The 19,063-nt window shown below is 33.4% G+C and overlaps 1 protein-coding gene across 1 annotated transcript in view; it reads right to left on the bottom strand.

Moving 5' to 3' along the window:
- Positions 1-19,063, bottom strand: part of otogl (otogelin-like) — a 123,891-nt gene that overhangs the window by 82,328 nt on the left and 22,500 nt on the right. Inside the window, exons 17-25 of the mRNA XM_056478020.1 lie at positions 16,556-16,733; positions 15,477-15,601; positions 12,704-12,913; positions 11,616-11,781; positions 10,077-10,151; positions 9,550-9,593; positions 6,200-6,374; positions 5,987-6,094; positions 4,072-4,210 (exon numbers count right to left, since the gene is read on the bottom strand). Coding sequence (XP_056333995.1) covers positions 4,072-4,210; positions 5,987-6,094; positions 6,200-6,374; positions 9,550-9,593; positions 10,077-10,151; positions 11,616-11,781; positions 12,704-12,913; positions 15,477-15,601; positions 16,556-16,733 — 1,220 coding nt within the window. The remainder of the gene's footprint in view (positions 1-4,071; positions 4,211-5,986; positions 6,095-6,199; positions 6,375-9,549; positions 9,594-10,076; positions 10,152-11,615; positions 11,782-12,703; positions 12,914-15,476; positions 15,602-16,555; positions 16,734-19,063) is intronic.

The following is a 19,063-nucleotide window of genomic DNA, read 5'->3' as shown; positions in this document are numbered from 1 at the left end:
TTCTACTGGTGAAACATGCATTGTTAAGGGCATGCTGGTAAGCGCTTCTTCACTTAGTCTTAAGACTGACACACAAAGCACACGGTCAGCACTGTTTTACACAAAGATAGGCTTAGTCTTAGTGCTTTTTGTGAGACTAAGCTTAACTCTATTACTATGGTACAAGCACAGAAACCATAGTATTAACTTTTGACTGTTGAACATTGTTGTTTTAATGGCTATATCTACAGTAGAGCGTAGTCAACTTACAGTAATGCTATTAAAATAGAGTCAGCAAAACTGATAAAAATCAAAGCGTGGAAACTTCCAAGCACACAGTTGTTGAAATTAATATCTCCAAAGGAGCAGGTATTAACTCTTCCACCACCTGTGCTGGAGCGCATTAGCATTAGCTACCTGCTCCCCTCCTCTGTCAGCCAACATTTCATCAATGTTTTGTCCCGATTAACACAGTGTTGGTATTTTCATTGGCATGTTCACAGAGCAACTTCCACGTATATCTAGCCTTCACAGAGCATACCAGAAGCCTGTATTATAATGTAAAAAACTTAAAATAAATGAGTTATTTTTTCTTAAAATAAATGAGTGCGGGCGACAAACAACTGTATAAGTAAAAAATAAAATAAAATAATGAGATAATCATGTGACATTAATTGTATGAGTGAACGTTGTATACAGAAACAGTTTTGGGAGAGTCTGCTAAAATAGCATCACGCGGAAAAAACGTTTATGTCCACTAAGAAGAATAGAGATCCCGCTTGCTGTCATGTCCGCTTCGGACTTTAAAAGGCAAATCCTCTGCAAAAAAAGGAGAGCCGACATGAACAAATGGAAGGACAGAGTAAGGAAGACTTTGAGGGATGTTGGGAAAACATATTTGAATGAAAGAGAAGAACAAAAACCAGGGAAAATCCACCAAAGGAAGTGAGTGGAAGAACTATATATTTGATAGGATCTCTCTCTCTCTCTCTGAACGCGCTGAGGAGCGCTAGACAGCACAAAAACAGTTAACCTATCAAAATAAACCACATTCCATATATAATAAAGCCGTATCAATGCATATTTCCCACCAGTCCTGTGTAAACTACAGCAAGCAGAGTTTATTTGTTTATAATTTTTCATTCTTTTATAACCTGTTTTTAACACATTTTAATCTGTTTTAATCTGTTTTTAATAATTTTTATTTGCTTTTTTATATACTTGTTTCTTTTATTCCTGTTTATGTAAAGCACTTTGAATTGCCACTGTGTATGAAATGTGCTATATAAATAAACTTGCCTTGCCTATATATATTTTTTTAATCGTGAGATGGCAGAGCGCGAGAACAGTTTGAAGTAGTATATACACTGCGCCGACTTTTCTAAATACGACAATATTTAGCTTTGATGTATGTCTGCATTGTATTTATTTATTTATTTATTTATTTACTGTTTATTGTTAATAATTGATTGTTATTGCCTGTACTGTAAGAAGGTCTGTGAATTGTACATTGTTTATACTGTATTTTCTGTTTTTAAAATAATAATAATAATTATTATAATAATAATAATAATTATAATAATAATAATAAACTTGAAAGAAAGGCTTAACATTAACCTGAAGTTTCTGTTACTGTATTAAAACAAAGATAAAGGAATCAGATCTTTAGTGGTTTAAAGTGATATGATGAATTGGAGTTATACTGTTATTCCACACTAACTGGACATATACGGTTCATCCACATATAAATATAAATCACAATAACTTTTGATTTTTAATACCGACAATGAAAAATGTTATCTCCTTAGAATTGAGAAGCTTTTGTTGTCTATCTGCAAGTAAAATAAAAATATATAATATAATGTTCACAATCAGGATCGGCTTGGGCTGGCCTTCTAGATGTTCCAGTTGTGATTCCAGTGTCTAAGTCTTTCATCCACGCTGCTATCACTCTCTGTTGACTATTTTGTTGCACTCTTTATTATACTAATAAACTCTCACTTGCATTTGGATCCTTTTTGACTTGATTCTTACCCTATCGTGGCACTTATACGGTTGTTCGTCTCAAGGCCTTAAATAACAATTTTATTCAGCAATGATAAATAATATGATTATAATCAAAAGCGGCATTTAAGACATTTTTAATTTTCAGAACTCAAAGATTTCTTGTTAGACTAAAAACAGCTCACGCTCAAAAAAATGACTTTTGCTGCTTGTTTCAACTACTTATTTAAAATAAGTTGAAACAACACAGTTCTTTAGGTTTTTTGGGGGACAACTTAACAACAGCTTTATGTTCAATCAACGTGTAAAACAAGTAAAAACAATAAAAAGTTAACTTAATCAATTTGTGCTGGGACAATATGAAGGAATTGTGTGGAACCCAGCTTTTTTCAGTGTATATTAAAGTCAGTCTGCCAAAATTGTAATTGTAATTGTACTCTATCAAAAAAAAAAAAAAAACATTACTAATGCTTTGCTTCTTAGACTTTACACCCCTGAAACTTGTCTATAGCACTTATTCACTGCTGCTCTTATAGTTGTGTAAACTGCTTCCTTGTCCTCATTTGTAAGTCGCTTTGGATAAAAGCGTTTGCTAATTGACTAAATGTAAATGTAAAATGGCAGGTCTGTGAAATGTGCAGCTTCATTATGGCTGGGTGATTAATTGAAATGAATTTGCAAATGCAATTTATCAAAGCTGCGATTGCCATGCACATCTTGTCAGGGAAGAACAGTTGTGGTATTAGTAGTAAAGGCTAGAGGGCGCTCTCGCACAGTAACTCCAAATGCCCACAAAGAAACCCAAGAAATACCCACAGCATTGCATTATAAACAGAAGAATTAACTGCTTCCATTGTCACTACTGCGCATGTGAGTGGCCTTGACAAACCACCTGTCCTAGATACTGCACCTGTACTTTTCATCTCCGAACGCAACAGACAATTTTTTTTTTATAATAAAAACTCAATTTCCATATACATTTATAGAAATATTGTGTAATTCTGAGTGAACTTGACAAACCTCCTATGGCAACAAACTCTTTCCTCTCTGTGTGCTTGTGTATGTTTAAATGTATGTATGTATGTATGTATGTATGTATGTATGTATGTATGTATGTATGTATGTATGTATGTATGTATGTATGTATGTATGTATGTATGTATATATATATATATATATATATATATATATATATATATATATATATATATATATATATATATATATATATATGTATGTATGTATGTATGTATGTATGTATGTATGTACGTGTGTGTGTATGTGCAGTATTTATATGTCTATGTATGTATGCATGTATGTTTATGTAAATGTGTATGTATAAAAAGACTGCTAAACTAAATTTTCATGGCATTTATCCACTGCCGCTCTCTGGTAATTAAAGTGCTTTTTAAAGTACAAATTAAATTATAACTAACCATATGATGTTGTTAGCTGATATTGCTAGTTTTGTGGTGAACAATTCATCTGTGCATGTCATTAATGCCACTGTAAACTAAAATTAAAATATAAAAATGCACTTCCTGTTTGTTTTCAGATAAATTCTCAGATTACATCTGTCTGAGGTATTGGGTGGGGCTAACATACTTAACCACGCCCCCTCCAACTGTCAGTTTCGACAACAAACAGAAATGGTGAGGAGGAGGAGTCTGTTATAGGTTGTAATAACTCTTCTAAATCCCCATCTTTCTGAATGAAATGCCTACTTTACTACATCCAATCAGCTCGCAGTAGAAAAACAAGCCACGCCCACTGTTTTCTTATTTAATATTCCATTTCTCTAAGAACTTCGTCACAATACAAAAAAAAACGGTCGCAGCTTCCTGTTCATGTGAACTTTAAGTGCTTCATCCTCATTTGCAAGTCACTTTAGATAAAAGCGTCTGCTAAATGAATAAATGTAAATGCAAGTACTGCTTTATATATTTTGTTTGATATGTAGAATATTTAAGCAATCTTAAGTAATCTTAAGTAATCTAAATCACAGAAGAATCCATCTATAAAAAATGTAGGCTTTCCATACTGTACATGCAGAAACTTACATGGACACACACACACAGCAGCATGTACCTTGACCAGGTTGACCTGGCAGTCGCTCACATAATCATACTCCAGGCCATCAAATGTGTGGTAATGACGGTCACTGTATACGGTACACACTGCTGGACATGGTGAGTATGTGCAGTTGAAGAATCCACGATGACACACACTGGAGAGGCAGAGAGACTAAATCAAACATGCGTAGATAATTGCACTTTTGAAAAAAAAAAAAATTGTATTCTGACTGTTTAAAATATTGATCACATGATCATGTTGATGTAATCATGTGATCAATAAGGATTTTATTATAATGCATAACAGCATTGATTTCTGGTAACAAGTTTATAATCTATACAGTTGAAGTCAGAATTATTAGCCCCTTGAATTTTTTCCCCCAAATTCTGTTTAACAGAAAGATGATTTCTTCAACACATTTCTAATCATAATAGTTTTAATGACTCATCTCTAATAACTGATTTATTTTATCTTTGCCATGATGACAGTAAATAATATTTGACTAGATATTTTTCAAGACATTTCTATACAGCTTAAAACGACATTTAAAGGCTTAACTGGGTTAATTGGGTTAACTAGGCAGGTTAGGGTAATTAGGCAAGTTATTGAATAATGTTGGTTTGTTCTGTAGACTATTGAAAAAAAATTGTTTAAAAAATTAGCTTAAAGGGGCTAATAATTTTGACCTTAAAATGTTTTTTTTTTTAATTAAAAACTGGTTTTATTCTAGCCGAAATAAAGCAAATAAGACTTTCTCCAGAAGAAAAAATATTATCAGACATACTGTGAAAATTTCCGTTCTCTGTTACACATCATTTGGGAAATATTTAAAAAAGGAAAAAAATTCAAAGGGGGGCTAATAATTCTGACTTCAACTGTAATAGAGGGAAAATGTTATACACAAAAACATTTGGGAAGGAGAGCTGTTAAGAATCATGTGATGGTCATCAAGGCTGCATTAAAATTCTTGATCCAAAATACACTACAAACCATCACAATCTCATAGCAGTTTTTTTTATAAATATATTTTGATTAATTAGACTCTAATTTGGCTTTTAAAGACATCCAAGGCTCTTTTTTATCATTCATTCTTCTTTAATCAAACATCTTCATGGGCTCTGAGTGGAAAAAAAAACAAAAAAAAAAAAATTGACTTTCCAGTTATTTTTGTCATCTCATTTTACGAATAATTTTAATTACAATAAAATGTATATTTTTTGTGCTCAAAAAAATGTAGAAATTTTCTCTAATGCAGAATGCGTAAAAACGTATTTTTATAAAATTCTATTTTAGATTTTTATCTCATTTATCTTCTACAATGAAATAGTTTATTCATTTCTATAAACAGTTGAAGGCAAAATTATTAGCCCTTCTGTGAATTTTAAATATATTTCATATATTTCCCAAGTGATGTTTAACACAGCAAGAATGTTCTATTATATTTTGTCTTCTGGAGAAAGTATTTTATCTTTCAGTTTGGCTGGAATTAAAGCAGTTTTTAAATTGTTTGTTCTTTAGACTCTCAAAAAAAAAGTAGCTTAAAGGGGCTAATAATTTTGACCTTAAAATGATTTTTAGAAAATTAAAAACTGCTTTTATTCTAGCCGAAATAAAACAAATCAGACTTTCTCCAGAAGAAAAAATATTATCAGACATACTGTAAAAATTTCCATGCTCTATCAAACATAATTTGGGAAATATTTTTAAAAGAAAACAAAATTTTAAAGGGGGGCTAATAATTCTGACTTTAACTGTATGTTTTACATATTTCATCCACATTTTAGCTTGTTACTATTCATTTAATTTGTCCTAAAACATTTTTTAAAACATCCATTTTCTTAAATCACTCAAGATCATTTCAAACTTCCACAAACTGAAGGATCAAGCATTAACAGGAAACAGAATTATAGAAGCACTAAAGCGCACTGACCATCGGTAGCACGGCGTGTCCACTGTCTCCCCAGGGAGATACTCTAGACCGAGCCACGCACAGGGGCAGTTCTCTGGGTAATAACACTCTCCATTATGAACCACTAGCCTGCACCAATTAAAGAAGAAACGGTGTAACGTTACAGGCTCTGGTGTCAACAGACAAGCATACTTCCCAAACATTTGTTTCACAAGCAAAGATGAACACGATTACCCAGCAGGACATCCACATCCTGGAACACAAGGAGTCATGGGAGGGCAGGTCAGGTTCAGCATCAGGTTTCGACAGGTCAGTTCACAGGCCAAACCAACACCTGAGGGTCCGCGGCCGCTCTGACCCCGACAGCTGTAGTACACTTTGCCATTGGGACAGTCTCCTCGCTCGGGCTCTGTGAAGAAAAAAAATAAATGAATAGAAGAGAATGGATGAATGAATGCAGTTATTAAAATACTTTTAAGGTCAATTTTATTAGTCCCCAATAAGATATATATTTTTAATTGTCTACAGAACAAACCACTGCTGTCCAATGACTATACTGATCTTGCCTAATTAAGCTACAGTAATTAACCGTTAAGCCTTCAAACTGCACTTTAAGCTGAATGCAGCTGATCTTGCAAAATAATTAGTAAAATATTACAGAAATTAGTTATTAAAAATACTGTTTAAAAATGTGTTGGAAAAAAGTGCCCCTCCATTAAAGCTCACCTGGGAAATATTTGTTGCCTTACAACTGTATATTTACAATTGGTTGAATGTATGTTTGATTTATCTCATCCACATTTTAACTTGTTACATTTAATCTTAAAACTTTTTTAAATCTCTATTTCCTTAAATCACCCAAGATTTGATTTAAATTAATTTATTTTCGAACCGAAATATCATACATAAATATTGTTAACTAAAAATACATTTCAACATGGATGAAAATGGAGCAGGATGAAGCACAAGCTTATTATTTTCCCACCCCATTACCACATACATAATTTGTCTATTACTTAAACTTATCTCGTCTTTTACTTATCTCTTCTTTTTACATGACACATATTCTATCCTTTCGGCATCTTTGACATATTATATGTTTAATTCCAGTTGTACATTTACATTTTATAACATAGACCCCCCCAAAAAACATAGTACTCCAAATAGACATTGATTAAAATTTCATCATACCTTTCTCATTTTATCCTTTTTCAATAACCTTCATCATTATATTCCTTTAATAATATTTATTTATACAACTTTTAAAATTGATTAATATCCTGAGATTGCTTGAGAATCTAACTGTTCCATAATTTCACACCACATACAGATATACACAATAAAACTTTTTAAAGTTGTCCTTGTTTTCAGCCTCCTAAAATGTTGTTCTTCTCTCAGATTATATCCCCCTTGTCTTTCTTCAAAAAACGTTTGTATGCATTTCGGAAGTAGTTTATTCCTAGCTTTAAACATAAATTGTGCTGTTTTAAATTTAATCAAATCATTGATTTTAAGTATCTTCAATTTAAAAATAAAGGATTTGTATGCTCCAATTACCCCACATTTTCTTTCAGTCTAATTACTTTTTTCTGCATTGTACATATGGATCGTAAATTAGATTTATATGTATTGCCCCAAATTTCAACACAATAACTCATATATGGCAACATAAGCGTGTTATATAATATATACATTGATTTATTGTCCAGGATAAATCTTGCTTTATACACTATTGCTACAGTTTTTAATTATTTTTGATTTCACATTATTTATTTGCGGTTTCCAACTAATTTTATGATCCAGTACAACACCAAGAAACTTAATTGCATTCACTCTTTCTATAACTTCATTATCAATTTATAAAGCTGTATTATGACTACTTTTTAATATCCCAAAGAACATAACCTTTGTTTTACTTATATTTAATGACAATTTGTTTACGTCAAACCACAATTTCAATTGATTAATTTCTGTTTTAATCAACTCCATAAGTTTCGGTCAATTATCCCCTGAACAAAAAATACTAGTAGCATCTGTAAATAAAATAAACTTAAACAACTCTGATTTCTTACACATATCATTAATGTAAATTATAAACAATAGTGGACCTAAAACTGATCCTTGTGGTTTGCCACAATTTTTTGATTTACAAAGATTTACAATTGCCAATTTCCACGAACTGTTGCCTATTTTTTAAATGACTGCTTATCCAGTCCAAGGTTACTATGGCTAATACCATACCTTTCTAATATATTTACCAATATATTATGATTTATTGTATCAAATGCCTTCTTTAAATCTATAAAAATTCCAACTACCTTCTCCTTTTTATCTTATTATTAATTTCCTCAATAATTTCTGTTAATGCCAGAGATGTTGATCTATTTTTCCTGAACCCATATGGCTAATCAGCTAAAATGTTATGCGTTTTTATGAAATTATTAAGCCGTTCAACAAAGAGTTTTTCTAAAATATTTGGAAATTGAGATAGTATAGAAACTGGCCTGTAATTTGTAAAGTATTGTTGATCTTCAGATTTATAAAGTGGAATTACCTTTGCAATTTTCATTTTATTTGGAAATTTACCAGATTGGAAAGATCTATTACAAATATAGGATCATATCAATATTAAGATCATTTCAATATTATTCCAATCCCTGGAAGATTTGAAGATAATATAGATTATTTATCTAATCAAGATAAAAAATAATATAGATAATTTATAGAGTTTGAAAAATTATATTAGTGATTAGTATTAATTACCTAGTAATTGGATTTCGGGTTAACAAGGCAACCAGTTCAGTTTGAATTATTAAAAATGTTTTTATTAAAAAAAAAAAACTAAAATTGATAAATAATAGGTAGCACGGTGGCTCAGTGGTTAGCTCAGTCGCCTCACAGCAAGAAGGTCACTGGTTTGAGTCCCAGCTGGACCAGTTGACATTTCTGTGTGGAGTTTGCATGTTCTCCCCATGTCAGTGTGCGTTTCCTCCGGGTGCTCCGGTTTCCCCCACAGTCCAAACACATGCGCTATAGGTGAATTCAATAACCTAAATTGGCCATGGTGTACGTGTGTGAATGTGAGAGTGTATGGATGTTTCCCAGTGCTGGGTTGCAGCTGGAAGGGCATCCACTGTGTAAAACATATGCTGGACAAGTTGGTGGTTCATTCCACTGTGGCGAACCCTGATGAATAAAGGGACAAGCTGAAGAAAAAGGAATGAAAATTGACAAATACTAATAATATTTTCACCTAAATAATAATTAAGGTTTTGATTCAAAGTCAGATCTGGCAGCTGAGTAACGTCCTACAATTTGGGGAAAAGTCTTGAAAAAAGTCAAATAGTCCAGAAAAAAAGAGAAAAGGTGGAATTTGCTATCTCCACCCCTGGGTCTCTCTCTTTCTTTTTGCATGTGTATCTGAGGTTCAGATCTGTCCAGCATTCAGTCCGCTCAATGCGTTACCTCTGAGGAATGTACTGCTGACCCTGAAGATGAAAACACTTTTTCCCCAGGAAGGGGAGGGTAAGAGACTGAGTAAATGGAGCAAAGAAGAAGTAAAAAAAAAAAAAAGTTTAGGATACCTCTCTCCTCTGGCACACACTCCATACGACCATTTCTGCAGAGACTAAAAATAATCAAATAGAAACATATATTATTAGCAATATTCTAAATAAATATGTTCATTTAAGTAATTTAAAAAAAGGCTATATGTATACGCTATATGTGTATATATGTGTCTATATGTGTGTGTATATATATAGCGCCACATTTTTTTGGACGTCATGTAAAGTTAAAATAACTTCTACTTTTACACGCAGTGCTGCTCATCACTGTCAGTTTCACGGCAGTGGGCCAATCAAAAGACCTGAGATGAGGCATAAGCATTGCACGTTTCTGTTTACAGGCTGTGTCCAGATACCCTCTTGATATATGCGTCGCTTTTATCAAAAAAACCTTTCAGTGTGAATGAGCTCTAAGACGGGATATATGAAAGGCCCCTTGCATCATTGACCAAGCATGATTGGGAAATGGTGCACTTATTAAATGTACAGCCATGCAAATTTTGTAGAAGTTGTAAATAAGAACAAAACAATGTGTACTAACTCACCATGGTCCAGAAGAGCTGAAGGACACTTCACCAGGCTGAAAAACGGAACCCATGAAGTAACAGTGACACTGGGAGCTGAAAGAAGATCCAACACCCAGTTAGAAATCAAAAAAACTTTTTACAAGCTGAATGACTTTCAACGCTTCATTGGAAGGCACCAAAGTATAGAGAGGTGGATTAAAGGGATAGTCTACCTAAAATCGAAATTTTAATCACTATTTACTTACCCTTAATTGATTCTTAACCATTATGAGTTGTTTTATTGTGTTGAGTACAAAAGAAGATATTGCAAAGAAAGTTCAAATGTAGGAAAAACAAATACAATGGAAGTCAACAGTTACAGGTCAATGGTAAACATTTTTCAAAATATCTTCTTTTTTGTTTAACAGAAGAAAGAACTCATAAAGGTTTGAAACAAGTAAAGGGTGAGTAAATGAATTTTTGCTTTTGGGTGAACAGTCCCTTAAGGGAAATGGCAATAAAGATGTCTCTAGATGAAATAACATATATTATTCAAAGATAGATGTATACGGTTAGTTTTTGAAGACGCTTGGAACCTTTTTTTTCCCCTTTTTTCCCCAAAAATTAAATAATGGGGATACACTTGATGAGATAATAGAAGATATGTAGGTGACAAATGGTGGATATGTTTAGAAAAAGGAAGCCCTCATTCTTTGATTCCATTTTATAATATTTATTGTATAGTCTTTGTGTAAATCCGTATTTGTGTCTATATGGTTGTTTATGTAAGTATATACTGTTTTTGTTTTCCCCTGTTATTTTTTGTCTTTATTTTAGTACCCTGTTGACTGTTTCGAGTCCCAGCTAGGCCAGTTGGCATTTCTGTGTAGAGTTTGCATGTTCTCCCCATGTTGGCGTGAGTTTCCTCCAGGTGCTCCGGTTTCCCCCACAGTCCAAAGATATGCGCTACAGGTGAATTGAACGAACTAAATTGGCCGTAGTATACGTAGGTGTATGGGTGTTTCCCATAACTGGGTTGCAGCTGGAAGAGCATCCGCTGTGTAAAACATATGCTGGATAAGTTAGCGGTTCATTCCGCTGTGGTGACCCCTTATAAATAAAGGGACTAAGCCGAAGAAAAGTGAATGAATGAACGAATGAATGAATAAATACGATATATAAATGTTAATTGAAATACATTCTGAATAACCTTAAAAAACACAAACTATTATTAAATAACTGGTTTGTAAATAATACAAGGAATGAAAAATAAATCATTAATAAAGTATGAAAACACAATCAGTAAGCACATTATACATGTACAAGTCAAGAATGCAGTATTTTAGCTGTATTTATAAACTGTTTACTAACATCTATTAATGTAGAGTTAATGCTTAGCACATAATGAATTAACTATTTGCTAATGCTTAATAAATGATTCCTAGAGTGTAATTATTATAAAGTGTTATCGTTGTTTTTTGTTATGAAGAGTTAAGAGAACTTTTAAATGTCACTGTATATGCTAGTGTTCAGAAATGACAGAGTGAGTGTAGGGTTGTTTGGTGTATTCAGACGTACAGCAGCACACATCGCTGGCGACTGTGATCGTAGAAAGTTCCCTCGGTGCAGCTGCATCCTTCAGCACAGTCTCCGTCACACACTTCAGCACTACTGACGGACTGACACGTCCTCCCGCAAGCTGATGTACACGGGTGATACATCATCCCTCCTAAACACACCATACCTGCACACATACACAGATAGTAGTTGAAAGTACAAAGTTTACATATTCTTGCATTTTACTTAGCTATATATTTGGCCACACTTTATTTTGATGGTCCGTTTGTTGAATTTAAGTTACATTGCAACTAATTCTCATTAGATTATAAGTAGACTGTTAGGTTGGAGTTAGGGTTAGTGTAAGTTGACATGCACTGGCAAAGTTTCTTATAGCGAGTTAAATGTCCGTTTGGCAGCAGTATCAACAGATATTAAGCAGACAGTCTACTAATACTCAAATGGACCATCAAAATAGTGTTACCATATATTTTTTTATTTGTATGTTGGACCAGTAATCATTAGTTTTTCAAAAGTGTTTTATATTTTATTAACCCTTGTGTACAGTTCAAATTGACTACTCTTTTGTTGCGTAGGTGGCTGTTTTTGCCCCATTGACCTCCATTATAATCACATTTTTCCCAAAAAATATGTCAAAATAAGATTTGTTACCAAAAATCATTCCATTTGCTGAAACACAGAGAAAGTTATGGCCAAATTAAGACTCAAGAGTGGATGAAAACATCACCAACAGCACATAGGGATTAAAATTTATTTCTATATAGAAACAAATCTTTTGACAAGAGTTCAGTCAAAGCAAGGTGGATTGGCTTTCAGCTACTACGCCCCTCGCTTCCAGAAATGATCAGATGTGCTCCAACATTAGACACATTCAAATCAAGACTGAAAACACATCTGTTTAGCTGTGCCTTTACTGAATGTCCCCCCCAAAAAACCCTCAAGAATTGTGTTGTTTCAGCTCATTTTAAATAAGCAGTTTGAATAAACACCCAGCATATTTTTTTTCAGTGTAACACAGATCACTTTATAAACATACTCATGCCATAGACACACAGATAGACGGACAGATGTATGGATGACCAACGAACCGCACTCAGAGACGTGTGCTCTGAAGTTGATGGTGACTTGGTGTTTGCTGCAGATGTAGGCGTAGTGGGACAGAGCCGTGCAGAGGCAGGTGCTGCCACATCGACAGGCCTGGTAGCGGCACTGCTGGTGGTACATGCTGGGGCTCACATACGCATGACATGGTCTAAACACTTCCTCCAACAGCACATCACACTGGGCAGCATAAAACACTGGAAGACAAAAAATTATCGGTATCGTGAAGGTGAGGAAATCACAAATTTTTCAGAAATATTGATACAGTTGAAGTCATTATTAGCCCTCTGTATATTGTTTCCCTAATTTCTGTTTAATGGAGAGATTAAGATTTTTTTCAACACATTTCTAAACATAATAGTTTTAATAACTCATTTCTACACTCAAAAAAACAACTCATTGGATGAACTCAGTTTTATTGAGGGCAGGATTTCCATCCAATAAATTAGTTTAGCATCAACTAAAAAAACTGTTTACACAACAAAATGCAATTGAGTTGTTCCAACATGATTTTATCACATAAAGTTTAAATACATTTAGATTTTTATTTAACTTAAACTCAAAGGCCTGATAACATCATGTATGTCTACCATGTGTCATACATTTCAAAAACTCTTAGTTTCATTTGACGTTATCCTAAATGAAATAAAAGAGCCATTTTTAAGCATATTTCATGAGTTACATATATAGTTGATGGAGACTGATCTCAGAACTAATTTTAGAACAGTTATTGCTCAATGAGCAAAGCAGCAAACTAATTAAGTCGCCAACACCCAGCATGGGTGCTTCTGCAAGGTGGTATTCTCAAAACATTAGATGAAACTCTTCTAAATCTTCAAATTAAAGTGAAGATTAAACTCTAACAAGTCTTTCTTTTAACTTTAAACATCAAATGCTACTTTTATTGTCAACATTTCCCTCTCTTAATTCAATCCCACGTAAAGCATGCAGGGAACTACAAATCCCCCAAACAGCTAGTTGGACCAACACAATTCCTTCATATTGTCCGAACACAAAACACTTAAGTAAACCTAATAGTTTACAGATTATGTGGAGTGAACATAAAACAAATAAATTGGCCAAAGAACTTACAAGAATTGGGTTTTTTCAGCTCATTTTAAATAAGTAGTTTGAACAAGCAGCCGTAATCATTTTTCTTGAGTGTAATAATTAATTTCTTTTATCTTTGCCATGATGACAGTAAATAATATTTGACTAGATATTTTTCAAGACATTTCTATACAGCTTAAAGTGACATTTAAAGGCTTAACTAGGTTAAGTCATTGTACAAAGATGGTTTGTTCTGTAGACAATCGAAAAAAAATGCTTAAGTGGGCTAATACTATTGACCTTAAATGTTGTTGTTGTTTTTTTTTTAAACTGATTTTATTCTAGTCAAAATAAAACAAGTTAGACTTTCTCCAGAAGAAACGAATATTATAGGAAATACTGTGAAAAATTCCTTGCTCCAAATTTACAGTTGAGGACTAAATCACTAGGTAAGGTTTAAAGGGGCAAAGAGGCAAGGACATTTTTCAGCAGCTCTCGGTTGGTTTGCTTTTGGTGGGTATTATATTGTGGGTTCAGGAGTAGGGGATGAGTCAACAGAGTAATTATCAATATAATTACAGAAATTAATTACAGATGTATTTACATGCAAATAATTCTAAAATAGAAGTACAGTGTACAGTGTATAATGTAGTGAATTGTCCCTTTAAGAAGTCCCAAACAGGTAAAAGTTTAAACTGGTAAACAAGTGAATATAATATATACAATATGTATATACAATATTTCCAAATTTATGTTAAACAGAGCAAGGAATTCTTCACAGTATTTCCTATAATATTTTTTTTTCTGGAGAAAGAAGATTTTGGCTAGAATAAAAGCAGTTTTTAATTTTTTAAAATATTATTAGCCTCTTAACAGAACAAACTACTGTTATACAATGATTTGCCTAATTACCCACACTTGCCTAATTAATCTAGTTACAGTAAGCCTTTAAATGTCACTTCAAGCTGAAGACTAGTATCTTGAAAATATCTTGTACTAATGTAAAATATCAATATTATGTACTGTCATCATGGCAAAGATAAAATAAATCAGTTATTAGAAATGAGTTATTAAAACTATTATGTGTAGAAATGTGTAGAAAAAAATAATCTCTCTGTTAAACAGAAATTGGGGGAAAAAACTATACAGGGGGGCTAATAATTCAGGAGGGTTAATAATTCTGACTTCAGCTGTATGTAAAGTACACTGTACTAAATGATTCATAAAATGTACATGCATAGTACTTAATGTCACTTAAAATAAAGTGTAACCAAAATTCATTTAGCAGCTTTAGAGATTAGATGATAACAGTGGTTTTTAGATAAAGATTTTGTTTTGTGTCTCAACAATAAATGCTTCTTCTGGACATCATCTTGATGACACAAATCAGCTCCAGTAATTGATCAAAGTAGATGTTGTTCACAGACTGCCAATGTAGACAACAGACTGGCATTACGCAAATGTCTTATGGATCTACATAATACCATTATGTAAATTAAAATGGAAATCATAAAGGTTAGCTTCATCATTTCACAATCAGTTACTTTTTCAAGACACAATAACTTTGTTCATTGTTCACTTTGATGTTTAAAACGTACAGGCCTTTTACATTCACAAACAGCTGCATTACTCACTGCATGGAAGGTAATATTCAATAAAGCATAATAATAGGGGCACTTTAACTGATGAGCAAAGGGATAAAACGTTTACCATTTTGTTGGTTCATTTCACAGGGGTCAATGATAGGTATGTTGACAGGACTTATACACGCTGAAGACACTTTCCAGGCGTTGACGTGTAACTGTGGAGTTCCTTCAATCATTCCAGCAGGAGAACTGGAAGAAAACACACACACACGCACGCAAGCACGCACGCACGCACGCACGCACGCACGCAACAAAGTTTAAGCACACACTCGTGGTAATATAAGAAATGGCATAGTAATATTCAGAGAGATTTCAGGAAGTCAGGCTCTGTTTCTCACAGACATCGCATTGTATCTTATCATTAAATGCTATGTCAGTGTCATTGGTTATATTCATGGCAAAAACAATTCAGAATAATACAAATATAATAAATAAAATAAAATAAAAACATTTAAGACAAACAAACATACATATATTAGATATTACATCAGATCTTTTACATTAATATGTGATAATACATTTATATAATGCGCACTAATATCAAAGTTTTGTCAGAAGTTCTAGAATTTTTATGTATATGTGATACACACACACACACACACACACACACACACACTCACACACACACACACACACACACGCACACACACACACGCACAGCTATTTAAAACATTTTTCTTACATAGATATTTAAATGTGTGTATATATATATATATATATATATATATATATATATATATATATATATATATATATATATATATATATATATATAAAATATAAAATTTGACTCATATATATTTATTTTATATTTTAATATAAATAAACATTTTCTCAAATATATGCTTGCATGTTTGTATTTATATACAATACAATTATATACATAATAAATATACACACACATATTTTATTTTAAATGCAATTAATCGCAATCAATTTTTTAGCTCAGCACTATATATATATACACACACACACATAAAGTTATTATTACAGAATAATTAATAAATTTATTATATATAATATAGAATCACTTATTAAGTGAGTTCACTTTATAAAAAAGTCTCCTACAAGCATTAAAAGCAGGACATTCCAATAAAATATGTTCAACAGAGAGAAGAATCTCGCAAAATATGCATTTCTCACAGGAAATCATCCCGCAGGTTTCCATTAAGGGTCCCACAGAGGCCGAGTGTGGAGCCCATCCAGGTGCTGTCCAGCTGAAGGTAGATCCGTCCGCCCTGCCAGTCGTACTGAAACCTCAGGCCAAAGACCGACCGCAGACCAACAAACAGAGAGGTCAATCGACGAACAATCACCGTATCTAACAAACAAACAAACAAACAAAAATAAACAAGGAATACAATTTTGGTCAGGAATAATTGATGACCGGCTTATCAGAAAATAATGCAAATAATGTATAAAGGTGCCCATGATGCAAGGCGAAGTGTGCATTTTTGAGTGCATTTTTTTCTAATAACATACAATTATGTTTTTATTTATTTTTTTTACATATTTTTCTTTTAAAGAGGAACATGGTTACTTTCTGTAGTAATTAGTTACTTTTATGAGGTTATTCAGTTACTAACTCAGTCATTATTTGTGAGAAGTAACTAGTAACTTTTTTTAATATATTTCCCAGGTGATGTTTTAAAGAGCAAGATGCCAAGGACATTTTTCAGTCATCCAGCAGCTCTCAGTACCCTTGTTTGGTTCGCTTTTGGTGCGCAGCTGAGTACGATTGCCACTTTCACACCTCCCCAAACCACACCAAGAGGGCAAACAACCTCTTGTAAGATAGTAATTTAACTACAGCAGTTCAAACTGTACCTTGCCGAAAAATTTAAAATGTTATCAGTGTGATGGTGCAAAAATTTCAAGTCAAACAATCTTCTGCAATCTTATATCAACAGCGGAAATAAATGCAGTTATAATAGCTATTTATGTGGGAGAGTGTTACTATTATGTGAATATATTTTATTGCAATATGGTGTAATTAAGTGTTAAAGTTAAATCAAATTATTAGAAATTATTACAAAATAATGCAAATAAGGGTGTAAGGGTGTAAGGGTGCCCATGATGCAAAGCGAAATGGGCGTTACATTATGAGTGTGATGTTTTTTTAAACTTATTTTTCTTTTAAAAAGTAACATAATAGTTACTTTTCCTAGTAATTAGTTACTTTATAATGATGTAATTAAGTTACTTACTCTATTTGTGAGAAGTAACTAGTAACTATAACTTTTTTTAAAGTAACATGCAAAACACTGCTAATAACAAAGTTTCCTAAATTCTACATACAGCAGGGAAAATAAGCACTGAACACATCATGTTCTTTTTTTCCAGGGAATAATATTTCTAAAGGAGCTGCTGACATGGAATTTAAGCAGATTTTTGGAAAAACCTAAACAATACAAACATAAAAATAAAACAAAACAAAACACATTTTTTAATTAGTTCTGTGTAATAAAGTGCTGAACTATTGAAATGTATTTAATACTTTATATAAAAGGTTTTTGGTGATGGCAGCTTAAAGACGCCTCTTATATGGAGAATGCATTGCTCAGGTATGAGTTTTTCACAGACTTAAAATGTAAACATCTCTGTGGGATGGTTCTGTGGGTCTCGTCTATCAAATCAAGAGCTTTAGGGTGCACTCACACTATGCTATCCGAACCGTGCCCAGCCCCGTTTCCAGGATCGTTTGAGAAGTGTGAGTGCTCTGAATTGGGCTCAGGTGTGGTTCAGTTGACCGGCCCTGGCCCGGTTGGAAGATGTGTGCCAGAGCGCAGTTCACTTGGGCAGTTTAGCGTGCTTGCACTCACACTACAAGCATACCATGCCTGAGCCCGAAACTGATGACTAGACGTGACTTTTAAGGGACTATTTCATGTGAATTTATTAATCATTCTTACTGTTCAATGAACGCAAACTGTCGTAAATTATTAAAGACACAAACCCCTCACTGCATTACAGCTGCACCTTCAGCAAACCTCCTAATTCCTGCAGCACGAGGACTTTATGGTCGTTAATGAGTGTCAAAAGTGGCTGATCTGTTCTGCGAAATATTTGACTGCGTGTCACTGCATCCTAAACGACTAAAACCATATAACTAAAGAAATCTCCACTATGCTGAGCGAGAGCGCTTCTCTTCCTGTTAAACTGAACAGCGCATCATCGATGACCTAAGCGTGCTCAGGCTTGAATGCAGACGGGAGGGGGGACTGGGCAACTGTACATAGTGTGAGTACGCCCTTAATTTGTATTTTCTATTGGATTCAAGTCAGATGATTGGCTGGGCCATTCTACAGGTTGATTTTCTTTCTCTAAAAACAATTGAGCGTTTCCTTGGCTGTGTTTTGGATCATTGTCTTGCTGAGATGTCCATCCTGGTTTCATCTTCATCATCATCATGCTAATGTAGATGTTGGACTGAAGCAACTGATATTCATTTACAATGACGAAGGGCAGATGGTTGCTGAAGAACTACTGAGAGATTTCAGCTGCTGTCTGGGCTTTCACTGCCTTTCTACACCTTCCTTTCTTCATGTGTTCAATACTTTTTCCCTGAGTCGTTTTGTTTTATTACACATAACTTAACTTGTAAACTAATTAGCTTTGTTTTCTTTGCATATATAGATTTCTTTGGTTGTT

Source organism: Danio aesculapii, chromosome 18 (genome assembly GCF_903798145.1).
Source record: "Danio aesculapii chromosome 18, fDanAes4.1, whole genome shotgun sequence".
Lineage (NCBI taxonomy): Eukaryota > Metazoa > Chordata > Actinopteri > Cypriniformes > Danionidae > Danio > Danio aesculapii.
Note: the sequence above shows the minus strand (reverse complement) of the source record. Positions and strands in the feature narration are given on the sequence as shown.